The 27,506-nt window shown below is 43.7% G+C and overlaps 2 protein-coding genes across 30 annotated transcripts in view; one reads left to right on the top strand and one right to left on the bottom strand.

Annotated features, from left to right (window-relative positions):
- The window catches only part of ARHGAP21 (Rho GTPase activating protein 21), a 112,116-nt gene extending 101,621 nt beyond the window's left edge, over positions 1–10,495 (top strand). For all 3 annotated transcript variants that reach the window (XM_035129875.2, XM_035129876.2, XM_035129873.2), the window contains one exon: positions 296–10,495. In XM_035129875.2, coding sequence (XP_034985766.1) covers positions 296–2,029 — 1,734 coding nt within the window. In that variant the 3' untranslated portion in view covers positions 2,030–10,495. The remainder of the gene's footprint in view (positions 1–295) is intronic.
- KIAA1217 (KIAA1217 ortholog) overlaps positions 7,633–27,506 on the bottom strand; it is a 333,401-nt gene continuing 313,527 nt past the window's right edge. For 21 of the 27 annotated variants that reach the window (XM_035129887.2, XM_060280826.1, XM_060280825.1 and 18 more), the window contains 10 exons: positions 22,430–22,560; positions 22,063–22,210; positions 20,448–20,946; positions 19,974–20,154; positions 18,869–19,020; positions 18,073–18,216; positions 16,517–16,636; positions 10,677–12,224; positions 10,033–10,158; positions 7,633–9,301 (listed from right to left, as the gene is read on the bottom strand). In XM_035129887.2, coding sequence (XP_034985778.2) covers positions 8,780–9,301; positions 10,033–10,158; positions 10,677–12,224; positions 16,517–16,636; positions 18,073–18,216; positions 18,869–19,020; positions 19,974–20,154; positions 20,448–20,946; positions 22,063–22,210; positions 22,430–22,560 — 3,571 coding nt within the window. In that variant the 3' untranslated portion in view covers positions 7,633–8,779. Of the gene's footprint in view, positions 9,302–10,032; positions 10,159–10,676; positions 12,225–16,516; positions 16,637–18,072; positions 18,217–18,868; positions 19,021–19,973; positions 20,155–20,447; positions 20,947–22,062; positions 22,211–22,429; positions 22,561–27,506 lie in introns of those variants that run through there. The other 6 variants (XM_060280846.1, XM_035129888.2, XM_060280831.1 and 3 more) reach the window with 5 other exon arrangements.

The following is a 27,506-nucleotide window of genomic DNA, read 5'->3' as shown; positions in this document are numbered from 1 at the left end:
TTCACTCTGGGTAGTTTATTCCTAAGACAAAGGGAGCCACTTCAACCAGGTGACTGTAGATCTGTGCTTATTAAGTAATTGGTGAATTTACTAAAGAAATCAACAGGCCCATTTCCGTTCAGTGACAATGGTAGAGCTTTCTCACCCTGCCCATTTAAAGTAATGCTTCTTTAGATGACACACATTTTAAATGTAAGCTTTTATTGTGTCAAAACAAAACATGGATTTTTGTTTTCTAACCTCTGAGGACAATTATGATGGTATTTCGTTTTGTTTACTTGTCCGTCCCATACAGGGTTCTTGGGGATCTGGAAAGGATCAGTATAGCAGAGAACTGCTTAAGTCCTCCATCTTTGCAGCAGCCAGTCGCAAGCGGAAAAAAACAAAAGAGAAACCACAGCCCAGCAGCTCCGAAGATGAGTTAGATAATGTGTTTTTCAAGAGGGAGCAAGGGGAGCACTTTTGCGGCAGTTCGGCAAAAGATAACCCACCTAAAGAAGAACCGGAGAAGGAAATGGCAGGGAGAAATGCGAGAACAGTAGCTCCAAAGGAAAAAGAGAACAGTGTTAAGAAGCCTTCTGTGGCAGCCATGGGGGAGGCTGTATTGCCAAGGAAAGAGTGCGGGCCCCCGGAAGACCCTTCAACACCTTACCACCAAAAATATATGAGATCGCCAAATCTCAGCTTCCGACTAAGTACCCAGAGAGATTGTGCAAGACCACCTGTTTTTCAAGCCTCTTCTCAACTGGAAGAAACAGTCTCTGACTCAGGCACAATGCTTAGCACTTCTTCACAGGCTTCTCTGCACAGATTCTCCTGTAAAAAGTTGGCCAACCCTGAGAGTAAATACAGTGAGTTTTTAGCAGCTGATGTCAGCTCCATCACTTCTGATTACTCCACAACTTCATCTACCACGTACCTAGCCGGATTAGATTCCACCATGCTAAGCCCTGAGGTGCAGTCAGTTGCGGAGAGTAAAGGAGAAGAGGCTGATGATGAGAGAAGTGAACTGATCAGTGAAGGTCGCCCTGTGGAATCAGACAGCGAGAGCGACTTCCCTGTTTTTTCCACGAGCTCTGCAGTGGAAAGGCTGTTCAGGGGGAAAGTGCAAGACGTGGCAAAGGGAAGCCGGAGGAACTCTGAAGAAAGCGAAGTAAGTTGCACAGAGGGAAGTTCAACGCCTAAGTTGGACAACCGCAGACTGTTTAGCTCACACAAACTTATTGAATGTGATACACTATCCCGGAAGAAATCAGCCCGGCACAAGACGGACAGTGAAGGCTCCGGAGATGCCAAGTGTGAGAAGGAGTTGCCAGCAGTGACCAAAATGTTTGACATCATGAAGAAAGGAAAGTCAACTAGCAGCTTAGCTGCATCGGCTAGAAGTGAGCCTGAAAAGCAGGAGCCCACATGGAGACTCAAGATTACAGACAGGTTAAAACTGCGGCTCAAGTCATCCGCAGATGATATGTTTGGAGTAGGCAGTCAGAAATCTAACTCTGCAGAGACCGCCAAGAGAAAGAACATCAGGCGAAGGCACACTTTGGGAGGCCAGAGAGATTTTGCTGAAATAAGTGTTCTAAATTCTTGGAAAGTCCAAGAGAAAAATCCCGATAGGGAGAAAGATGCTTCAGCTGTGAACCGGCTGAAGCCCAAATGCCCAGCACAGGACCTCTCCATTTCAGACTGGCTTGCACGAGAGCGTCTACGCACTAGCACAACCGACCTTAGCGTGGGGGAAAGTGGAGAGCCCAAGCAGGAGAACACTAGCAGAGTAGGAGATTCGTCAAAGACAGACCTCTCTTCGTCTGCAGAGATGTGGGCAGAGGAAGGTGGCTCTTCTTCTAGTAGTAGTTTGACTCTGGTTCCTCGAACACCAGTGTCGGGATCGCTACAGCCACTAGACCATGTTAATGGAGAAAGCTACCAGAATATGAACAAAAGCAACTTCAGCCCAGCAGTTGATGCCCATCCTCATAAATTATCTGGGACCCAGGTGGTTAGATCTCGATTCTACCAGTATCTTTGAAATGGAGAGAGAAATTCAGATGTCCACTACAGCAATTCAATTAGCAGCTTCTCTTTTAACACTTTCCCAGTTTTTCTGTATGTGTTTATTTCCCCCTGTATGATGTTACTTTGCAGCTATCAAAGGAGGTTTGTTTCATCTATATGCGCTGTGGGAAAATTCTTTATGGTGCATTAATACAGCCAGAATATTGGGTGGGAGGGTAGAGTCTAAAATATATATATATAAATAAATATATATAAATATATAAAAATAAATTTATTTTAAATAAAAGTATATTTGATTGCTGCATACACATGTGGAACAAAGCATCTAATGCAACATGTTATGTAATGTGTACATGTTTTTTTATGACTGACAACTGGCATTAGTATGCAGGAAAAAATGTTCTTTTGGCTTTAGTCACTAACAAGTGCCTCATAAAAAAAAAAAGTTCATTTGGTTTGTTAGGGTGCCATAATAATTGTTAAATTAGAGGATGTTAATATAAACAACAAATGAATACATTTTACCGGTAAGACGTTTCATGACATTTTACAAATTTTAACACAGGTGGGTACAGAGCTTCCATTCCTTAGGCATTCCAGTTGGATTTCTGAGTTTTATATTCCAGTTTTAATACAGTTTTTGAGTTTTATGTGACTTGAATTTTTAATCTTTCTGTAAAATAAATAACTTAAATGTATATACTACATGTGTATCTTTTCCTCAGATACCAGATTTGATATAAATGTTGTAACATAGGCGTGTAGATAGTGGATCCTGGATGGAACTGGTTTCTTTTATTGAGAATATAATTCTGCATGAAGACTTTAATGAATCCAAATCTGTATCATGCCTGTGTGCATACCCGCTTAAAACACTGGAAATAAAATTGTTTTGATGGTTCTTTGCATGGACTGACTTTCCTTTAAGGGGGAAGAATGAAAAATGTCAAGTTCATATCATCAAAGTTCACTGACTATACCCACCCAGTATGAGAAAAGGAAAAGTGGTTGCCCAAAAGGTCCATGATGTAGGAAATGGTTATTAAAATGACAGGTGAACGCTTTCAACAGGGCTTGTTTGTGAATTTTATTTAGGGATGGGGCTGATGGTTTAACATGGATTAATTGTTTTGCAGCCCACTCTTATTGTCATATTGTTCTTGCGAACAGAAGCCTCAGTACTGAGAATAGCTTTGGATATATCAAAGGCCTTGTGCAGGTTTAATGGGCATCTGTTTTGTTTTGTTTGGATTGTAAGGACTTCCCAGCTCTTTTGGGTGAGGTATGCCCTACTGTGAAGGTGGATGGTGTTTGGAGGAGATAATGTCAAAAGTGCCACACTGGGCAGGTGGAATCAGGGCAGATTCCCATGTTGAAATGATAAACATGTTTGCAAGATGGTGTTTCTTGCAGTCTTATGGTCTGGGGTCTTGAGTCTTAAAGGCCTTACAGTAGATTCTCTTGTAGCTCTGAGCCGAGGTATTATTCTCAAACTTTGAGGTATCTCAGACCCCCCTAAGTCACAAATTAGGAGTATGGCATGGTGGACATTCTGGATTAATTAACACAGCACAAAGGCTATAAGACGTGAAAGCAAACTCCTTGGTCACCTCACTGTTCAAACCTCCAGGGAAATTCCAGCTGCATTCATAGGAAGGAAGCCATTGCAAGGGCATTTTTCTTCCCTCCATCCCACCTCCTCTTCCCAGTTACTAGGGGTAGGACTTAGAGTAAGAAAATAAGGATTGGTTCAGGATTGGTTCACGTATGCATTCGGTTTTCACCATGAGGTTGCTGTGGTGTTAAAAAATGCCAACTTGCATGAGTAGCAACTTAACAAAAATACGTTGCCCCATGCCACTGCCTCTATAAGGCTGTATTTTCAAGCATCCATCACAAACACTGTGCTATTAGTTTTCAGGGACAGGATCCTGATTCATTCAAGAGCTGTGGAGTGGATGAGGTGGTTATTTATTTGTGTATGTAGAAATTTATACCTTCAGAGCAGCTGGTTGACAGAAGATGCAGACATACATGGACAAGTGCCACAAATGTTTTTGGTAGCTGCAGACCAACAACGTTTGAGGGAAGATGTGAAAATTGCATATTGGGGCAAATTCACACAATGGTAGCAGGGTGCTTTGTTTCTATGTAAGCTGATGGAACTTGTGGAAAAGAGCTAATAGAAGTAGTTTCAGTAGCCTGCAGTTCAACACATTTTAGAGCTGTTTGCAATGTACGCCCGTACAACTTTGATCTATTCTACGGGCTGCGTTCTTCTGACTGTACCATGACCTATTGAAATGTGCTAGGCCAGGGTTTAAAAGTGCGTTCATTCCCATTTTGTGGATTGAGTTCCCTATGGAGACCAGTCAGGTACTGATTATGAGGTGCTTTCATAGACAATTAAAAGACCTTTCTGCTTACCTTGGTGTTTCCTGACTGTATGCAGTTCCCTTTTGGTTCTTGAAGCTATAGTTGTTGGAATTATCTAGATATTTGAGATGCTGGTTTTAATGATTTTATGTATGTTGTGAGTTGCGTTGGGATTCATAAATTTATAAGTGAAAAGCAGTATATAAATAAGCTTCTTTGCACAAACTTGCTTGTATTCAGTCCAGATTGGAGTGAGGGTGAGATGTGGAGAGAAACGGTCTGTTGTACTCCTAAGAGGTTTGTTAATGAACCCTCATTTTAATTTAGTTATGAAGTGATATAGCTTCAGACTTTTATCTGTGATGCTTTATACACCATGTATGTTCGTAATTATTTATGATTCTATATATGCACACCCTCCTTGTTAGACTTTCTCTTTGGTGTTTTATAATCAGATGCCTTTCACTGTCACATCTGGGGCCAGCCCTAACGTTAGGCAGAAGATTTTGAGTGTCACAAGATTTCCAGTGTCATCTCAAACTCAATATATCAAAGTCCCACTTTATCATACTGTTGAGCAGATAGAAAGGCTTCTTTTTGTCTTTGATTCTTTTCTCCCTTTGTTCCCTGTGTTCCATCTTTTGTCAAGTCCTCTTGCTTCCACCATTTCAACATTGCAAAAATACAGCCTCTATTCTCTGCTCCTTTGGTGGAAACCCTGGTTTGAGTCTGTTGTCTCTTGCAACCTTTTCCACCTTGGATCGGCCCTTGTCTCTCTTATCCAAACCACTGCTTCCAAAACGAATTGCACCCCTTTTCCTTTGATCATATGATGCCCCTAATTAAATCCTTAGACTGGCTTGCTGTCTGCTCCTAGAGCCAATTCAAGCACTTAATCCTTCCATTTGATGTCTTCCATGGTCAGTTCCCTTCCCCTACCCCTTTCTCCATTTGCCATAAAGGACTATGGTCCACCATAGTCACAAGTACCCCTACCTGTAAAGCCTTCACTCTTACCACTCACCTCCCTCCACTATCTGAAAATATCTTGCTTCCTCTACCCTTTCGGCCTTTACTGCATGATGCTAGTTTTCTCCTGTGTTAGAGGCCTCACTGGTTTCTGGTAGATGGCAGGCATTTTGTGTCACTGGTCTCATGCTGCAGAACACACTCTTGAGGATTCGGCAGGCAGCATTACCTCCAGGCTTCTCTTGAAGAGCATTTTATGTCAATAGGCCTATGCAGTTGTCTAAGGTGGTCCTGATTGCTCAGCCATTTTAATGTCTTATGTTTTGCTGTGTACATGTTGTTCTGTGACACCCTGATATTTTATGATATGGCAGCATATATATTTTATTTCAAACCACTCCTCAACGTCTGCTGTCTCTGTGTAAGCCTTTGGAACACCCCCTGCCCCAGATCTCATGCCCTGCTGTAACTGAGATGTGACGGAAACACATTGTTTGCCTCTTTGTGCCTCTCATGTGCCTAATTTCAGATTATCAGGTCCTTAAGGGATGAGCCCTCTTAGATTGTAAAGTGTCACGCATCCTGATGGCAACTGTGTTAATAATATACCCTGAAACCTGAAAATTCAGGTGCTTATCAGAAGTTTGTCTTGATATTTGCCATGGCATTTGGATTTATGCCTGCTTTACCCAGACCCCAGCATTTCCGGGTTCAGCAAGATTGGTCAAAAGATGGACACCAGCAGTCAGTGAGGCACTGGCATTCTTAAAAATCAAGAGTTAACTTGAATGTCACCACCATTGCTTTTTTTGGGGGGGAGCTCTGCCCCTCTCTTAAATCAGAGTTCTCTGAGTTATCCCTGCTCTAGGCCTTCAGCAAATGTGTAAAATGTGCATGTTCAAGGAAGAATTTTGCCCAAGGGGCTGCTTGATTTGTGGGTTGATTGTGCTGGCTCTGCTGGCAGAAACATAATTTTGTTTTGTAGCTTTGTGTATGGACTTTTAAAATGATGTTGAGAACTGCCTCAAGCATTTGAAGAGGGTGGATATAAATAAAGTTAGTAACACTCTGGAGCAATGAAGGGTTGTAATACTGAATAATTGGTAATGGTGGAAGTTTCCTAAACTTCTTCCCCCAAATGGTATATGAACCGCCTACCACCCACCTTTCCACTTTTCTAGTAGCCTTTGTCTACAAGGAATAATATCAGCTAGTTGGAAATGGGGCTCTCGGAACCTTAAAAAAAATAAGGAACTTTCACATGCTGCATCAGCACCTAAGAATCCACCTTCCAAGTGAGCAGAAACTTTTCCTGTAAACTGAAGAAGTTTTTCAATCTTACTTTATTCCAATATAGATATATAGATATGGATATGAGTGTTTGTTTGTTTGTTTATGCAGAGGCAAATGTGGCCTATCCACTGGGTGGACTAATATGCAAGAACTTTATGTTTGTGACTTGCTCTTAGTGTTGTTTTACTTGCTTCCAAAGGTATGCAGTTGTTAGAGGTGTGTGCTAGACGTATCAACTATATAATTTGGAAAAGTTTGTTTTTTCACTATATATTTGGACACATCTTAAGATATTGTAACAAGATTTTGCGTGATGGTTCCTGAGATCAAGGAGCAGGTTGTCTTTTATGTCTCCCAAGTCAGCTGGCTGCCATTTTGGATTCAGATGGGAGACCGTCCCTTTGAAAACTGCACTAATTCTTAAAACTACTGGCTCCTTAAAATTCCTGAACAAGGTCACATATGAGGCTTCTGTTCACTTATATTTTTGCAGATTGCAGTATTGGGCCGGCACGATAAGCTGTCACGCATTATTATAAAACAAGCAAGACAAGCAGGATGTTGCCGTTAGTGGCAGCCACCAGTTGGGGATTCTAGGTTGTGGTCAAGCTGCACATGATGTAAAAAACTTAAGCTAATAAGGGAACATACTGTGGTGTGTGCGTAACACAAAAAATTTGAGACAGGAAGCTGCATTGGATCTCAGCTTCCCATCATGATTTCCTGCAGCAAAATGGCTACTTGTAGACAAGACAAGCCGCGCTGCTGGATCAGGCGATTGGCCCACCAGCATCCTATTCCACACAACCCACCATGACTTTAAAAGTGCCTATGCCCTTTTCCCCCAATAGGACAGATTGAAGAACATGCGTACTTATCCCACCGAAATCAATGGGACTAAAATGTGCAATGGCTCCACCCAAGTGCATTGGGGGGCTAGTATGAAAACTACGAAATAACTGATTAGTGACAAAATCATACCACAACATAAGCATGCAGCCCTTTATTTCTGCAAAGGTGTTTCTTTCCTTCTGTATTATACTATAGAGTTGTACAAATAAGATATTTACAAAAAGAACCACTCGCCTTGCCACACAGGTTGCTTTCTGAAACCCATCCCTGCCCACCCCCACTGACCTTTTCCCAAAGTGTACTTGAGAACCATGCATAAAATTGACCTTTGGTGTCGAAAACTACTCTTGTCTGTGCCCAGCCGCATACTGTACTTATATTTTATATTTATATATTTATATTTATATATTTATATTATAATATGTACAGAGGTTTTTCCATTATACAGAACAGTACAGAAGTATACACTTTTTAAAAAATAATCCACATGGTAGTACTACATGATTTACCCAGGTCTCAGTAAAATGGAAAAATGAAGGAAGCAAAAGGGAATCAGCAAATGCCTAAATGTTAAAAAAAAAAAGTTTTTCCTTGGCATCGCAAATTATTATTAAATATAATCTGAATGGCAGTGCAATAGGTAAAGTTGCCTCCTACCACATCAGTCTCAGTCTTAATTCTTGTTGCTTGTGCAGAGGAAGGTGTTCGGCATAACTATCAAAATGTACGTTATAGTAGTATCAAATGTTTTGGCAAAAAAGATTTCTGAAAGTAACCATGAAGGGTTTTTTTGTTTTGTTTTTTGACAAAAATAGAAATCTGTAACAAATTTGGATAACACTAAAATAAAAGAAAAATATCTTAGTTTCAGTTCTATAATTTTGCATTATCACACGATGCTTAGTTCTCGTACTTAAAAATAGCTTTATACAAAATAACTCGCTTTAATACACTTTATTTTCATGCTTGAACCATTTCTGTGCACTCATACTTCTAGTTTCATTCATACTCCCATTGTACTTTTTGTAACAAGTTTCTGGCTGAACGGAGCCCCCACCCCCTGCCCTCCCCCTCCCCCTCGGCATTTTGACAGCAGCGAATGCCTACAAAACTACTTTTTGTCTCTCGCTTGTAATAACCCAGTATTTAGCACAAGTTTCACATTTCAGCCTGAAACTCCACAGCAAGTTTGGTACGCACTTCTCAGCTGCAATACCGACATCAGCAACAGAGAAGATTTTGTCCGCAACTTGTACTGGCCAGTATAGAGCTTTTAAGTTGATTCCTTGGTGACGGAGGAAGATTGGGCAGGTTTGCTGACACTTCCGTTCTGGGACTTGTAGCTGGTGAAGCTGGGTGTGTGGATCGAGCGGATGCTCTTCGAACCTTGACTCAGTGATGGGGGAGAGGAGGAGGAGGAGGAGGGAGAGGAGAAGGAGGATGAGGAAAAGGGAGCTGGAGGAAGAGGGGGTGGCCGGCCGTTTTGAGTCTGTATTGAGAATGAAAGAGGTTGGTGACCTTTACCTGTGTGAGCGGGATTCTGGAACTTCAAGGAGCCATTAGAGACAGAGGGGATTAGGGAAGCGGAATGAGGAGGGCGACCTGTTGGAGGACTGAGAGGGTTAGAAGAAGGGCCAGAGGCTTTAGTAGGGGGGCTCGGAAGGTTAGTGCTATCACCGCTAGAAACAGAGCTACTTTTCCCAGAGGTGGAAGAAAAGGCTGGGATTTTTGAAGCAGACAGGTTAGGGGAAGTGGCCTTACAGTCCCCACCAGCTCTCTTAGCACTTCCATTAGCCTGTAAATAAATAAAGATGGTGGGAGACAATTTAAGTCAACATACACAATAAACAAAAAATAAAAGGAGCTGTATGGAAAAATAGGCTTGCAGAAAGGAAGAATGGATATAGAGTCTCTGAAGCTGGCACTAAATCTTGCACCTATGGGCTGGACCTGGGAGGCCCTCCCTCCTTCCTTCCTGCCCGCCACCCCTCCCTCAGCTACAGGAGAGAAGGTGGACAGAGTGGGGGAGAAGTTGACAGGAGAGAGTGTGGGGAAAGGAGGGTGCCACAAAAACTGGGCTGTTCACTACATTGGCCATGCTTGTAGGGTTGTTAGGTGAGGGTGGAAACGTTTTGGTGGGTGGTTAATAGGCTTCTCACTGCGGTCTGTTAAACAGGGAGTTAGTATCGACAGTGTCATCTGAAATGCTTCAAACGGCATCTATTCCCATCGCTGGCATTTAGGAAACTGCAGCAGAGTACAGGAACAAAACTCAAAAAAGCAGGTGATGTTTTACTGCAGACATGCGCAAGTATGAGGGAGGGAGTGGGGGGGAGAGACAATGCTACCATTAAATATTTTCATGCCCCCCCCCCAGTCCCTGGATTTCCAGTTCCAAATTCCAGCGGGAAAACAAAAGTCCATTATTTGGTATCATCCAAGTCGGTCACTTGACTTACACATTTACCAAACACACACAATCCGCTTTCAAGTCCATCCCAAGCTTTGGGTTTAAGGTAAAACTACCTGTCTGTACTGGCGTTGATCCTGTAGCTTATGCGGTTTGCTTGTTTTGTCTGCACTGCCTTGCTGTCTACTTTTTGCGGCTGCAGGGATTGGCATCCTGCTGGTCTGTGAAGTGCTGGTTGAACCCTGTGGGGAAGGTTGGGGTGCCAAGGGGAAGGGGGGAGAGATAAGGGAAATGTGGGGTAAGCATCAGTGCATGGGCAACGTGGAGGCTCGCACACCATGGCCAAAGCTGCTTTGAGTGAAAAGGCAAAGCCCCCAATACATGCATGGGAAGCACCAAAAGGATCCACACCACAAGGCACACCACTGGTGTTAATTCCAGGAATCAAAAATGGAGGTAAAAGGCTCAACTACAGATCAACCTACGTTTAACTGGCAGTCCCAGGTATTTTGATTCGCCCACAGCTGACCAAGCTTCCTTTGATTGCCCATCACCAATCAGCAGGAGAGATTTTATTTTATTTTTTAAAAAATAAAACCACACACAAATCTATTAGCTGTTAGACACCTAATGGATGCATCAAACAAGCCACCCGAAAGGAAGCAAACCAATCAGAAGACACCTCTTGCTTAATGGTGATTATTATGGCAGATTTTGTTTTAGAAAGCAGCTGGAGTTGTGATTTCTCATACTAAAGTACCTTACGTGAAGTTGACGGTATTGAGGAAGGGGGTTCAACATCAGCAATAGTCTCTTCCAGCGCTAGGGATTCTTTAGGTGAGAAAAAGCCCGGGACAGAAGTTCCCTCCGATCGGGCTGGAGCTTCAGAAACTGATTTTGGGCTCATCTCACTAATAGTGCTCTCCAGTTGCTTAATAGTCTGCTCCAGACTGTCCAGAGTCCTGTATGTATTTTTTCTAATTTCTTCAGTCCTAGAAGTCTGTACAGTTAGGTTTGGCTCCTCCTTCCCTGAAGCGTCATCAGGCCGACTGCTCGGGATTTCAAACCTTTTTGCCTCTTTGTGCTGTTTCACAGTGCCGTCTTCCTCCTCCTCTTCATACACAACCACCTGCAAAGTTTTCTTGCCGGTTTTAGTCCCCGTGCGGATTGCCTGTGTAAGAGCCACCAGCTGCTTTTTAGGGAATTTAAACTTGAATTTCTTCTTTGTATCAGGAGTGTCCAGCTTTGATTCTGGATGTGGCACATAAATGTAAGGAGATTTCCTGAGATCCATCTCGCCTGTTTCCTGCCCTTCAAGGAGTTTGACTTGTGTCGCTGAATTAGACAGATAGCGTTTTCTGAAGTCCTGCTCAAATCTACTGCTGCTTGTGTCATCAGCCCCATGACTCCTATTACTGTCTGCACTGGTAACTCCTATGTTACGGGCACCAGGTGTCTCAGGCTCTTGGTCTTCCTCCTCCTCCTCCTCTTCATCTATCTTCTCTTCTGTCATCATTTTTTCCAGCTCTTCATCACATTCCTCAAATATCGTTGAAAGTCTTTTATAAGCTGATCGGATGTCCATTGGCTCATCAAAAATAATGATTACCGGTTTTTTGTCCAAGCACATCACAGGCTCTTCACTTTCACGGTTCTCTAGCGTCCCTTGTTGGGATGTTGCTTCCCTTCTGGAATCAATGTTCACAGTCTGCACATCTTCTCCCTGCCTGTTGACTATATCGTGGACCTCTCCACTGGACAGAAATTGGACTGCTGTTTTGGTAATCATGAAAGCAATGTTCTCCGATGGTGGGCTTTCATCACTTGGAGAGCTAGTTGGCGACTCTACCTCATCCATACTATTTAAGGCAACATTTCTAGGTGCCTTATGCCTCAGCACAACTTGATTATAGGCCCCAGCAGACATTTCTTGTTCCTCTAGAGACTTAGGAGAAGCCTCCTGGGTGTATGAGTCTGTTTGACTGACAGGAGGTGCCCCTGCACCACTGAGAGGCTCATTCTGCTGCGAACTATGACCAGTCTCTCTAAGTGCAGCATTGGTTGACCTTTGTCTTCCAGTTTCAACTGCGGGACATTGTGCTTCTTCAGGCCCCGTCTTCCTTTCATTGTCTAACACAATGGAGCAGTTTGTTTTCAGCTTAAGAGAATTTGTTTGTGCATACTCCTTATTCTCCAAAAGCAAATCTTTGCTGAAGGTAGAGTTTTCAGCAATGCTGGGAGCATCCGAGACCATCTCTTCTGTCTGGTGCTTGGGATGGTCACTATCTTTTGTTGCCTCCCCATACACCTAGGGGGAAGAGTTGCATTACTTAGTTACTGAGGGATACAACTTATTTTTTTAAAAGGCTGGGACTATTTCCCCCCAATTATTTAGCACATCATCAGATAAAGTACAGATAATGTGAATGGGCCTCTTTCTGCATCAATGCAGAGCCATTTCCATGGTCTTCAGCGGATTTTTGCACCTCTTCCAGGGGTTTACTCCAAATCTGGTAGAACTTTGTATCACACACAAAACTATGCAGGCAGACAACACAGGTTCTAGAATGAGTCCTTTAAGCAACCCCTCCATAGACTTTACATCCTGTACAACATTTGTGCCATCTTCATAACATTCCTCCCTTTCAACGATTGATTTGTATGAAACAGAAACCTTTCATTTAGGCTGTTGGACTAAACTTTGTTAGGAAACAATGACCACACCATTTGGACTAGAATGCTGACTGCTAACATTTAAGCCAGTTCTCCAAGCTGGCTAGCTCAGAAAAGCCTCTTCCTCTGGTATAACCATTACATTTGATTAGCGGGTGAGGGTTTTGTTTTTCTCCAGATGGAGGGCTGCATTCTCCAGTGAGCAACCTTTCAGGGGTCACATCTAACTGGAAGGTGGGGCAACGGAAATGACTTTTATCTTGGTACAGTAGGTTATGGTCCAGCCACACAAAAGCCAGAGGTTTTTATGTGTAAACTCATCCATCCCGGCAAGCAAGGGGCATGGTTAGAGTTCAAGGACACATATCAGGCCAGGCAGAAAAACTGGAGGAGGCTGTGGAGCAGGGGCAAAGAGGGGCGTGGCCTAGGGAGAGTCCCAAGGGCAAGGCAGAGGGGCCCAGCAAGGCATCCCTTGGCACTTGATGGTGCTACCCAAATAGTACAGGAATGCCTACGGTAAATAGCTTCCAGAGCTTGTTTATTTAGAAGAGCTACATTTTTCTTTTTAAACCAAGAGGCTCTCAAGAGTGGCTTGCAAAGAAGTCTGGTATTAGATTAGATGGTGGCAAGAATATTGCTGGTGGCGTTTCCTACCCCTCGTCCTCAGTCTCTCCTGATGTTGACCTTAGTATTGAATGTCACAACTGATAAAAAAAGTGGATGTTTACGCGCACAGTCAATACCTTATTTTATAGGAAGGAGAAAAGCAAGAGGTCAAAATGCTGGGTGTGGTTGAAGAGGCAGCACCCTGGGGAAAGAAGCAGCACCTCCCACTGCGAGGTACAACGGTGTCTGTTTCTGCCGAAAATGGATTAAGTAGGTCTGCTGGCACAGCCTACCCATTTTGGCAGCAGGAGCTGCTGCAAGAGCCCTTTTCCCCTGCACATACCCACACCCTGGCTAGTGCATTTATGACTCCTGATTTGCAAAAACAGCTCCAAAAGTGACTGGCTGCAGGGGAGAACAGGACATTTGCCTTTGCATTTCAAATGCATTCTTGCTAGTTCAGTAAAAAGGTGCTCCCAACTTGTTACTGTGACCAGAAAGGATGTGCAACGATGAGATACAGATTCAAAAGAGTAAGCCTAGAAACAGCTGCTTCCATTGGTAGACTACAGTTTTAGTCTGTTTGTAACAGAAACAACTTGAAGCAAAATTGTTGCTGGACCACAACAAAAAAGGTATACAGTAGTCACATAATTTGAGAATATAGGATTGTCCATCCACATTAGATAACAAACATAGTCTGTTGGCAGGATCTGCTGCAGGTTTTTGAGTGCTCTTGGGCAAGGCAGCCTCCAGGTTCTGTCCCCCAATAAGTAAGTGTACCAGATCCATGAGGCTCTCTTCAGGAGGCCCCCAGCAAATGCCCAACCTTGCTGAGCCTCCATGTCCCAGCCCTGTCCATTGATACACCAACTGCATCAATCTCCAGAATCAGAATTACTATCCTGTCACACTAAAGCCATCACAAGTGCAAGTTAACTACTTGTTTTTCAACACAGGTGTCTTGATTTTAAAAAACATAGCACAGTACAAGAGTCTGGAAGACAACTATCATTGTACAAGAGGCAACTTAAAACTTGCTCAGACCCCATGCATATGTAGTTTGTTAGCATGTCAAGGAAACCATAACCCCTCCTAAGGATCCAGGAGAAAAGGTGAAAAAGGTTTCATGCAAACCAAGCAGAAGTCAAAAAGAGCCAAAGATGTAGGTGGCATTACATGGACAATTGGCACGGAGTGTTTCATGTGTTGTCGGAAATATTCTGGTTTCTAGGGTCAAAAGGCTATTCAGTATTATTATTTAAAGTTAGCAAAGTGCTACATGCTGTTCAGGGCACATGAGAGAGAGGGCTCACTGCGTGTTTCATCTCACCAGTTGCAGGAAATTGGGAAGCCAACATCGAATGCTGCCTTGAGTATGCCACGTTAGAGGTGTTGAATATACATATACAAAGCTGCCTTCCAGCATAAGCTCAGTCAGTAGAGCACGAGACTCTTAATCTCAGGGTTGCAGGTTCAAACTACACTATGGGCAAAATATTCCTGCTATTGCAGGGGCTTGACCCTCTTCGTCCTTCCCAGCTCCACAAGTCTATGTTTGTATGAGTACCTCTTTATCTATAGTCTGGTCTATAGTGTAGTCATACTATTATGGTGTTTTCCCCCCAGTTCGGCACCTCCTCCCTGCCTGAGGAATTCTATGGTCTGGATTGTGTTTATCTTTGCTAGGGAAGGAGAAGATGGCCTTGTTCCCTGGAACAGGGAGTTGAACAGATGGAGTTACATATTTCTTCAGGTGCAGCATCATAATTCCACCTGATTCTACTTCAGTTATAGTCCATCTCAGAATTCCTAAGCATGTATTAATAGCACCCCAAAAGTCCCCTAACCATGAATGCAAAAATTAGAAAGGAATCTGCTGTGTGTAACAGTTCGCCTGGAGCTTTAGAGCTATTGCGTTGAAAGCAATATTGAAACTTGCAATTGCTTTCCCCAGCTGGTGTTATCATATGCATTCTAGCTATTGCTCCTCTTATTATAAAGCAAACTTTCAAAACAATCCTGTGTTTACTCAGGAGCTGTCCCACTGTGGTCAATGCAGCTTATTCTCCAGTAAGTGTACGTAAACGTAAAGGGGCCCCTGACCATCAGGTCCAGTCGTGTCTGACTCTGGGGTTGCGGCACTCATCTCGCTCTATAGGCCGAGGGAGCCGGCGTTTGTCCGCAGACAGCTTACGGGTCATGTGGCCAGCATGACTAAACTTCTGGCGAACCAGAGCAGCGCACGGAAACGCCGTTTTACCTTCCTGCCGGAGCGGTCGCTGTTTTATCTACTTGCACTTTGATGTGCTTTCGAACTGCTAGGTGGGCAGGAGCTGGAACCGAGCAATGGGAGCTCACCCCGTTGCAGGGATTCGAACTGCCGACCTTCTGATCAGCAAGCCCTAGACTCTGTGGTTTAACCCACAGCGCCACCTGGGTCGTAGGATTGCAGTTTTCCACTGGTCTGTAGCAAAATGCACGCTTTTTTTCTTTCAATTTTCTTTGCTTAGTATTCTCAGAGCCAAATTCAAACACTGCCTCTTACAGACACTCATATCACTACAGTGGAATTTTGAGTTGCGGACGTAATCCATCCCGGAGGCATGTCCACAACTCGAAGCATTCGCATCCAGAAGCGCCGTGTCTGCACACACGTGGCACGATTTAGCGCTTCTGCGCATGCACGAGCAGGGAAACCCAGAAGTAACCATTCCGGTACTTCCAGTTTGCCACGGGATGCAACTTGAAAAGACGTAACCTGAAGCAAACACAACATGAGGTATGACTGTATGTTTAAACACTGTATCCTTTCTTTGGTCTCAAGAAGAGAACTTAGGTGGTGTCTGTGTTGGAATTGTTAAAATTTATTTCAGATTTACATTAGAATTTTGATGGCACATTTGGTTGGTCTTGGGGATTGATATCTGTTTTCTATTCTGCTACAGATTTGTTAGCCACCTTGAGTTTCCATGGAAGATTAGGTGTGATAGAAAATTTAAAAATAAAAATGCCTACGCTTCAGATCTTAAGAGCATTTGAACCCCACTAACAGAGGTAATCCTAAGATTTGTGTTGAGTTGCTTAAACATTTCGTCATTCACCACATATTAATTCTGTTTTCCTAAAGGCTAGTAGCATCTTGAGAACTTTGGTGCTAAGACGGGTCACAAATCTAGATACATGAAAACACAGCCAACACAGCACAAAGAGAGAGAGAAAGAGTAAGATTAAACAATGCACAAGGCACAGGGTTAGTTTGGAAGCAAGGGAAGAAGGTGAGGCCAAGAGGATGTGGCAGAACTCAAATGCCACTGTTACCTTCTTCTCCTTGGGGTGTATTAAGGCCACAGGCCTTGCATCTTTTGTGTGAGTGTCATTTCTGGACTGTTCAACATGGCTGTTTGAGTTTACATCCATGTAAGAGCACTTCTGGAAAGCCTAGAGAGTTAAAATATGGCATGTTATGTTATCGGAAGACCTTTTCCAAGCAAGAGCCAAGCCACTTCCTTGAGCCATTCCAGCCAAGAGTTTGCTTGCTTACTTTTTCCCTTTGGGCTTCTTCAGGACCAACTCTGATCAAACAAGGCTGTATCAACAACAGGGGCCCAGAAATTATGTCTAGGCTGAAAAGCTAAGGGTTAGTTCCTACTGGCCAGCTGTGAAGCCCTGCCTCAAAATGTATAGCACAGCAATACTACGTATATGAATTGGCTGCTGAAACTACATGCCTCATGTCATGCGGGTTTATTTAAAACAAACCTTTAACCTGACAATCATGCCACAGCTATTGTTACCCGGAGAACTTTATGGGGCATACAAAGTTATAAATGCAATAATGGTTTCTCTCTCTTCCAGTTCACGCTAATTGTTTGAAATGTTACAGGCTGCAAAAAAGTGACTGAAAGAGAATCAAGCTCCACCCTTCACTCACCCGGCCTTGTTTTAGAGATGGAATCTATAGCTGCTAGTTCTTTATAACAAGAATTCTACACCTTTTGAATAAGAGCGAGTTGTTAAAAACATTAAAAATAAAAGCCTCCCAGAACATCATTACCTCATTAGTTTGCCACAGCAAAGAGCAAGGTGGGCCTGCCATCATAGTTAGCCCCAGGAGAAGATTTGCTGAAGCTTGATAACCATCTATGTGTTTACCTCCTTATTAGAATCACTGGCAGATGTGCGAGCCAGTGGAGATATTATTTTAATGTAAGGAATAGTTTTGTCTTCCACAGATTCTGGCACAAAGAGTGCCCCCAAAGTGCACGACAGATATGCAGGAAATACTGTACCAATTGCATAGTAAGCAACACAATCTAGCCCAAGTCAGTCGCAGCTCTCAAGAGCAACAGAACAGGACTTGATTGTGACTGACTGTTGTTAGATTGCGCCCCTAGACTTCAGCAATGTCACAGAAAAACCATTCCTATGTTACAATGAACAAGCAAGCTAGATAATCCTTAGGCAAGTTCCGAATACTTTCTTGCTGAAAACAGGATCCAGAGTTCAAGCCACTGGAATCGAACTCTGATCTTTGGCCTGTTTATGGCCACGGATATTCAAATCCTCCTTCAGATCCAGTTTTTCCTGACCTGAACCAAGTTGTACCTGTATATGAAATGGATGTGTGCACCAGAAAGGCATAGAAATAAACTTCCCCCCTCTTTTCCCATTTACTTACACCTGAGACCATATCTTGATATAGGCTGCAACAATGAGCATCAATGTGCATTTTCTGAAGGAGCTCACTTGCACTCTATAACACTCCCCATTCACTTAAGTGGGACTTAATTCCCTTGGAATTGTGCTCTGGGTCCACAGACCAGGAGTGAATGCTATCCAAGGTACATATCTCTGCAGGTCCAGCCTCATCATACCTGTAATTCTGCCATTATTCTGTCTCCCTCCTCCTCCTCCTCCTCCTCCTTTGCAGGTGGAATTGTGCCCAGGGGTTGAGGAGAGGCGTGGTCTTCCTTGGGGATTTTTGGCTGTGCTCCTTGAGCAGCATCTTCACTGCTTTCCTAAGTAGTATAACAAACAATTTTTAAAAACCTAATATTTAAGCAATTCGACTATTAGCGTGACACCAACAAATGAAATGCTCCCTTCTATTGCATTTTCTTTAGTTTTCTGAAGGGAAAGCACCATCCCATCCCATCCTCCGGAAGAAATTCAACGCCAATTATCACACTTAGATTTGGCAGCCTAAGACCATGCCACGCTATGTGACGGAAATATTTTAATGTATCTCCTTGGGCGGCTGGGGGAGATAAGGAAACAGACAGATGGAGAAAGCAAGCAGAGAAGAGCTCACTAGAAAGGTTTCTATGGAACTGTTCTCATCGATTTTTGTCAATCTGTGTTAAATATTTGGCTTCTTGAAGATTATTTTCAAATTTCAAATACATGCGTAGAATGAATGCAGCTTCTAATCTGCCTCACGTTATTATAAATAAGAATACAGGGAGGATAATTCCCATGAAGGCAGGGATGGGCAGAGCCTACTGTATGAAATGCATTTCCTGACAGACTTCCTTAGATACCCGTTTGGGTCACAAACCTCCACACCAACCCATCCCCGTTGGCAACTTAAGTAAGAAAGACATTGTCTTGCCCAGAAGCGCCTCCTATTCTGGGTATCTAATTTTGCTTCAATTGTTTCAATCACCAAACCTTGACCAAAGTGCTGTCTTTCCTGGCCACGTAACTGACTTCTCCCAGTCTTGTGCTTAGTCCAGATCCTATCAGATAACTGCGACGTGGAGGCGGAGGAGGTGGAGACTTCACTGGCTTTTCGGTCTCCTGCTCTGGGTTAGGAGCCTCTTCTGAAAATTCAAGATGCGACAATGTGGTAGATGCAGTGGTTTTAAAAACATGGCCTACCACCCTAAAGTTAACCAACATGGTATTCCACTTATGTTTGATGGGAGAGATTTAACATGCTGCTCAAATTTCCAATTAAGCATGTGTTTGATGCTCAGTGTAGAAACCCTGTTGAACAGAACATGGATCAATGGGGCCTGAAAGTGCCAGATCCTTGGTTGCACTGTGGCCAAAATTGCTTCGTAAGGTATTGCTTTATAGGGGAAAGGGAAAGGGACCCCTGACCATTAGGTCCAGTCACGGACGACTCTGGGGTTGCGGCGCTCATCTCGCTTTATTGGCCGAGGGAGCCGGCGTACAGCTACCGGGTCATGTGGCCAGCATGACTAAGCCACTTCTGGCGAACCAGAGCAGTGCACGGAAACGCTGCTTACCTTCCCACCGGTACCTATTTATCTACTTGCACTTTGATGTGCTTTTGAACTGCTAGGTTAGCAGGAGCTGGGACTGAGCAACGGGAGCTCACCCCGTCACGGGGCTTCGAACCACCAACCTTATGATTGGCAAGCCCTAGGCTCTGCGGTTTAACCCACAGCACCACCCGCATTGTAGGGTAGAGGCTGTTTATAGGGACACAGGAAGGAATGAGTTGGACCATTGGTCCATCTAGCTCCTTATCAGCTACACTGGCTGGCAAAGACACTCCAGAGTTCCATGCAGATCATCTTTCCCAGCCCTACCTGAAGATGCCAGGAGCTTTTCTGCATGCAGGTGCCTTAACCACTGAGTTATACACCTCCCACCTATCAGCAAGTAGGGCTTACATTCCCACCAATATGTTTTCTCTAAGACTTGGAGCTTGGAAGTCAATGGTTATCATTTTCTTTCACGTTTAAAAGAGAGTCCAACATCAAAGCTCCATCTATCTATCTTATTGTAACGCACTAATCCTTACCAGAGACTTCTATTTTTTCTGCTGCGTCAGCTTTTGGCGAGCCTGTGGCTTGTGGAGGCATCTCAAGGTTTGGGATTGATTTCATGATATTGGCTTGTGCTTCTTCGAGGAGTTTTTCAAATTCTTTTCCGTTGTAGTGATCGAGGTTCTGCCTTTTCTCTTCCCATTTCTTCTCTGCTTTCTAAGAAGAAACACACACACAGAGAGAGGGGAATGTTTTCAAATCAGTTCGGGCTTCACACTGTATTTAAAACTTTTATTTATAAACTTTTAGACGAATCAAATACGCAGAGGTGCTCCGAGTTCTGCCAGCCATCTTTGCAAAATGACATTGATTAATGTCATGCCAAGTCTGGCACTCGAGAAAGAGGACTCCTATAGCATCCAACAAGACAGCCCAGAGATCTCCTGCCTCGTTCTCAGATGGCCAACAGCACCCGAAGCCCTCCCTGCCATAACATGCACCATGTGTACCTCAATTGACAGAGCTCTGTTCCTGGTACTGACGCTGTGAAGTTCCTCGATAAAAAGGCTTTGCATGGTGGAGCCATTAACCTGGGGCGACTGAGGTGCCTGCGTTTGCTGGGTGGTCGCTGTCACTGCGGCTGCTGCTGCTGCAGCAGACTCTGGCATGGCAGGCACCAGGTGGCATGATGCAGATGAACCTGCCGAGGGGCTCTTTGCCACGGGAGAATTTGGGGCATTGCTGACCAGTGTTGTTGAATGCTGAGACTGATGCATGACCACCGGGGAGCTTTGTGCATGGTGGACGGTCATGCTCGAGACAGGGATCACCTCTGACCTGACAGACAGTTCCGCTGAGGGTTCGCCAACCTTTTGCTTTGGGGAAGCAGGGCTCTTGGCAGCCTCGTCCTGTTTTTTCAGAACTTCTGCCGCCGTCGCTTTCTCCATGGCATTGTACTGGGCGGCCTGTGAGGGATCCACACCTTTCAGCAGACCATCGGTAACATGCCTACAAGAGGAAGACAGTCACACTGTCAAGTATATATATATAGCTAGCACGTTCTTGTTTCTCTAGTAAAGGGCTCCCTCTAGTGATTTTCTGTATGGAAGTGATACTGCTTGTATAATAGGGGTGGAGAATCTCATGCTTCTGTCTGGCCTTCAGAACTCTTCCCCAGTCCACACCCCTCACTAGTCCAGCCTTGCACACATTTTTGCCTGCCTGAGAAGTGGCCTTGAACTCTGATGATGTCTCGCTTTTCTGCCTAGAGAGCGGCATGTTAAGTGTGTGCAGAATCACACCTACTGTACAAAGGTAAAATTCACATTTGGCGCCATGCTCGTTTATGTCTCCAGCACTGCTCAGCACTGGCAAGAAGCCCTCAGAAGTTGTCCAGTAAACAATGCAGCCACCGGACTGAAAAGGGTTTCTCATTGTTGTGTTGACGGGGCATTATAGCTAAGCATAATATATCCCGTCTCACACATGGGATCCAGCTGTGTGAAAACCAGCAGGGCCACTTGAGCTGTGGTGCAGGCAGATAACTTTTAGACCCTGGACTTAACTGTCTTACAGGGGTAATTCTTCAAATGTGACAATGCAACACTGCTATATTTGTTGGGCCCCGGGAGTGAGGCCCTAGACTTCTGCTACAAAGTCCAGTCCTGGCATCTCCACCACTGAGCACTCTTATCGGTCCACAGACACCTGTTGTGTAGGTTGGTGCCAAACCATGACATCAGGCCCATCTCACACACCTACAGTGCAAGAAGCCTAACCATATCTACTCAGAAGTGAGTCCTATTGAATTCGAATGGGAACTACTCCTAGGGTAAAGAGGACTGGGAGGCTTAGAATCCTCCAAGAATATTCATCTGAACTCTTTGGGCTGTAGAACAAAAGGAAGGAGGAGGATAAGAGAAAACCACACCCTCTTTCTGATTCACTCACTCACTCACACCATTCCATTCTATTCATGAATCACTTCCTGTGAAACATGAAAAACATCAACAATAGAAACATATATAAAACATTTATCTAATTTGTAATGGCACCAGGCCAATGATGTGTCCGGAATAATGTAAAAAAAAAAAAAGAAAGAAACAGAAGGAAAAAATGTATCACCTCCGGAGGGTGGTGAGGATATCGGTCATGCTGCGAACTCTCTTCAGTAGGATGTCGAGTTTATGAGGTTCCTCCTTTAAAAATCTCACAGCTTCCACCTCGATGCGGAGAATGGCCCGCATTTTATTCTGCAGTGTTGGAAATTCACCTGCAAAAACAAGAGTCATAAAGCATTTTTAAGACAGAGAGGAAGACCAACATGGGCCTAATTAACACCCCCCCACACACTCCCCAAAATAAAAATTGGGGGAGGCGGAGGTGGAGGTGGAGAAAATCTCCAAATGGACTATATGAGCGGCTCTGAGATCTACGGATGAAGGGTGGTTTTACAAATTTAAGAAATAAAAGAATAAAGCAAGGAAGTCACCTTTGAGGGTGGCGACAGCCTCTCCAACCTGCCGTAGAAGAAAAGCCCCATCTTCAACGTCTTTCAGTGTAACAATCCTATTGGCTGTAAGAGATTCCTTCTTCAGATCTTCAACAAAACTTTCCAGCTCACTGAAAAAGCGAGAACAAGAGTTGAACCCTGGCTTTGTTTGTGGCAACACTAGGGACAAAATCCATTCTCAGCACTTGGGATACTGTCATAATTTTTGTATACCGTATTGGCCTGAATATAAGCCACACCTGCAAATAAACAGCACCTTTTAAAAAAAATTGCGGGGGAGACAATACCCAAATATAAGCCGCCCCCTTAAAATTGGGTTACAGGCTGAAAATTGCTATGGTTGGTAGAATTGTAACTCCGAGCCAATTTAAGCCTTTGATCTTGCAAGCCCACAAAAGTTACCGTACAATCACTAAAATCGCAAATCGTTATTCAGTTGCTACAATTCCGCAGGCACTCACACCCATAAATGGCAAATGAACCATCTCAAGCTTGCAAATCGGCAAGAAAACATTTTTTTGTGTGTGTTTTACCGTATGTCTGTTTTAGCCGCGATATCCTAAAAGCCAACTTTTGTAAGGTCGTGAATTTAAGCCGCACTTTAACTTTTCACGGTCGGAATATGGGGGGAAAGTGTGGCTTATATTCAGGCCAATACGGTATGTGGCAGCAGCGAAGCTCTTTACATTAATAATGATGGAACTCATAGGGCTGATGTGAATATACAATTGCAAATCTCTGCTAAAGTACATTTTCTAAAAATAATAAATCACATTTCTTTTATTAACATATGTGAAACATACCAAATGAGACAGCCCAAAGCCCCCAAAATATATATGGGCTATTCTTCCTGCTTTGTGCTATTTTTTGCTTTGTGTTCTGATTAAGCCTTTGACAGAATAAACAAATCCGATAATGAATATATCCAGTGCAGTCGTAAACATACATATTTGCTCAGAACTAAGCCACACTATGCTCAATGGGATTGACTCCAAGGCAGGATTGCAGCCTAAGATTATTTTCCTCAAGATTCTTCAGCTGTGTGTGATTTGTTGCCTTTTTCTCAGTTGAAATGAAGAGGGGTGTGTGTGTGTGTGTATTCCAACATCCACAGGAACCTAGCAGCCGATCTGCCTGGTCACTAGAATGCGGGTAAGAAAAACACAACCAACCACGAAAAGGAAACGAGAAACTTGAAAATGTCTCAAAAACAGTCACTAGGGGTCAGCAAGTGAGCAGTACTTGCCAATGTCCCAGGGAAAGAAATTCAGTGCAATGTATACACTTCCTTTGCAGGGCAGAACTACACATTACAGTGGTGCCTCGCTAGGCGAATTTAATTCGTTCCGCGAGTCGCTTCGTATAGTGAAAAATTCGTTTTGCGAAGCGGCTTCCATAGGAACGCATTGAAGTGCGGTTTCCCATAGGGTGCCTCGCAAGACGGGGAGAAAAAATTCGTCTTGCGAGGCACCCTATGGGACAAAAAAAAATCGTCTTGCAAAGCGCACCATAGGAAACTTCATCTTGCGAGTCTCCACTGAAATCTCAAAACGCTTTCGTTTTGCGAGTTTTTCGTCTTGTGAGGCATTCGTCTAGCGAGGTACCACTGTACACACGTCAGCTCAATTAAAGCCCAACAGCTGTTTATCTGAGAGAAAAGCAGCTTTGGGAAAGGAATTTGGAGCAGAGAAGCGGCAGCGCCAGTCTTTCTCCTGCTTCAGCTTCTCTCCACTGCATTTTCCTTCAAAGGGTTGCAAATGATCTGAAGGCACCCAAAGCCACCACCTTCCTGAAGATAAAGCAGGTCTGAGGCTTGCCAGTGCCTGGATGGGAATCACTGGTATCTCACCTTAGGTGTTTTTGGTGTGTGTGTGTGTGTGTGTGTGTGAGAGAGAGAGAGAGAGAGAGAGAGAGAGAGAGAGAGAGAGAGAGAAGGAATACATCTTTCCAACTCTGCACAAATCTATCTGTCTGTGTTGCAACTGTAAGTTGATCAAGCTGCAAAACTACTTTGGGGTGGGACTGGGAGAGAAGGCGAGGTTATGCCATCCCATCTACCAACTCATGAGCACCCTGCACAGCCAGCTGTTGTGGCAAATTCACAGGACTTTGAGGACTCTCTGAGAGGAATAGGCATGTTGGCCAAGAAAATGATGAGTGATGCTTTGCCACTCAAATAATGTGTGCTTGTATTGCAGCCTAAGCTGATTTAATCCTATCAGAAGTCAAAGGAGCATAATCAGCTTAAATACAAGCATTTCGGTTTAATTTCAGTGATTCATTTGAGATACGCACAAATACAATTGCTGCAAGCAAGCCTTTGGTCCACAAGGGGGGGGGTGTCCTCCAAAACAAATTAAAAATGCTTTATATTATTTTAAAGAAAAGATCTGCAAGAATTTTACACGCTGCGGCAGTAAAATACTGTAAAACTAGAACATCCAAGAGCTGACAACTATAGAAAATGTTTTAACACAGGCACACACAGCACAGATGACAGATCCTATGAACACCTCTCGGAGCAAAAATATATGGAGGCAGAGGGGTATGTGATAGTTGGAGTAGCCAGTCAAATACAAGAAGCAAGGATGCAGTCACTTAACACTTTTCCATTTGCACTGTTCCTGCCCAACTACTATGTTGTCTCACTGTGGTAATTGCCAGCTATATTACTATTGCTTAACATATATTTAGTGCCCATGGCATATTAGGGTCTCTATAGAACACAGATACAGATGTTCTTGCACAAAAAAGAAGGGTGAGGTCAGAGTTGAGAGTGGGAGAAAGAGAAAAGATGTGTAGAGGAAGGTTAAGGCTCAGAAGAGGTGAAACTAAGGCAGCGCAAGAATACTTCACCTTTTAATCAATATAATTGCAAGTGTTGATGATTCTTTTGTGTGGGGTAGTTGTAGCTCAGGGTTCCCAGATGTTGATAGACTACAACTTCCATCATCCACAGTCAGCTTAGCCACTGGTCAAGGATGATGGGGGTTGTAGTCCATCAACATCTGGGGACCCAAGGTTGAAGAACACTGTATAGCTTAGCAAGGTTTTAAAAATCATTCGAAATAGCTTGAACTGTCATTAACTGATTCAGATAATGGCAAGACTCCAGAATCACAAGCCTTCAAAGAAGGGGGTTAGGATCCTGTGCTATCCCTGGAAATGGCAAAAAATGACACAATTTCTAAAGCACTAGGATTGAAAATGTCACATAGAAGCTGATAATAAAATCACCCTTGAAAATAGAAGCCATTCTGCAGACGCAGCATTCTGTAAATTGTGAGGAGTAATAAAACAATTAATTTGCTAATGAGTAACTTAACAAAATGTACACTGAAGAATTATTTGGACAGGGGATTGATTTTGCTGCAGTTTAATCAGCAAAGGTATCCGTCACCTTCACAGAAAGGTAGTTTAAGCTGATGGTCAAGTCAATAGCAAGAAATCAATTAAAATATATCAAGAAATGTCTTGTTGTAAACTCTTGGGCTGCTGTCGAAAGCTCACTTAATCAGGAAGTTAGTCCCATTGAAAACAAAACCTGTTTAGTTTTGTTGAGATTTTGTTTTGTTTTTATTTTATAAACACACACACACAAACAAATACAGAATGAATTTGGGGGTTTTGTTATGTTGCTTAGGTTTGAAGGATGATGGCTCTCAATTTGGATGGCTCCAAAAGAGGATTAGACAAATTTGTGGAGGAGAGGGATTTCAATAGCTACTAGGCCTTGATGACTACGCTCTACCTCCACAAGCTGGAGGCAGCAATGGTTCTCAATACCAGTGGCTGGACAACTGCAGGATGGAAGAGGGCTGAGGGTTTCCCACCAGCATCAGGCTGATGGCTCTGAGAACAGAACGCAGGACAAAGATGGGAACTGGCTTCACCCAACAGGCTCTTCTTGTTTTCTTCCTTCCTTCCTTCTTTTAAAAGTGCTATCGCAATTGTGCTTCATGTTCACTGGACTTCAGAGATGAGAATGTATCTTTGCATTGGGTTTCCCCCACATCCGAACCTGTGCTCTAGCCACTACACATCTCACCCTCCACCCCCGATCCATCATCTCCTATTAAAAGGCTGCAAATCATGCAGCCTCATGTTCTGCGTGCATCCACGTGTCTAAATCAGTCAAGCCAAAATCAACTGGGAAATCGCTTGAGAGCTATACATGTTGTGCAAGAGCCCACGCACGTGAAAATATTTTCTCCCCCACTTGGGCATTAAATATAAACCCTGATCCTGCGCTTGGGAAATCAGTATGGATGTAGCCTATGGTAATGTGTGGTATTCAGTCCCAAGGAACTGAGAAGAAGAAGAAGAAGAAGAAGAAGAAGAAGAAGAAGAAGAAGAAGAAGAAGAAGAAGAAGAAGAAGAAGAAGAAGAAGAAGAGGAGGAGTTTGGATTTGATATCCCGCTTTATCACTACCCTAAGGAGTCTGGTCCCATCACCTCCTGGCAAATAGAAGGGGAAGAAATGGAGGCAGTGAGAGATTTTACTTTCTTGGGCTCTTTGATCACTGCAGATGGTGACAGCAGTCACGAAAATAAAAGACGCCTGCTTCTTGGGAGAAAAGCAATGACAAACCTAGACAGCATCTTAAAGAGCAGAGACATCACCTTGCCAATAAAGGTCCATATAGTTAAAGCAATGGTTTTCCCAGTAGTGATGTATGGAAGTGAGAGCTGGACCATAAAGAAGGCTGATTGCTGAAGAATTGATGCTTTTGAATTATGGTGCTGGAGGAGACTCTTGAGAGTCCCATGGACTGCAAGAAGATCAAACCTATCCATTCTTAAGGAAATCAGCCCTGAGTGCTCACTGGAAGGACAGATCGTGAAGCTGAGGCTCCAATACTTTGGCCACCTCATGAGAAGAGAAGAATCCTTGGAAAAGACCCTGATGTTGGGAAAGATGGAGGGCACAAGGAGAAGGGGACGACAGAGGACAAGATGGTTGGACAGTGTTCTTGAAGCTACAAACATGAGTTTGACCAAACTGCGGGAGGCAGTGGAAGACAGGAGTGTTTGGCGTGCTCTGGTCCATGGGGTC

Source organism: Zootoca vivipara, chromosome 12 (genome assembly GCF_963506605.1).
Source record: "Zootoca vivipara chromosome 12, rZooViv1.1, whole genome shotgun sequence".
In the NCBI taxonomy this organism is placed as follows: domain Eukaryota; kingdom Metazoa; phylum Chordata; class Lepidosauria; order Squamata; family Lacertidae; genus Zootoca; species Zootoca vivipara.
This window is presented reverse-complemented; position numbering and strand designations above follow the sequence as displayed.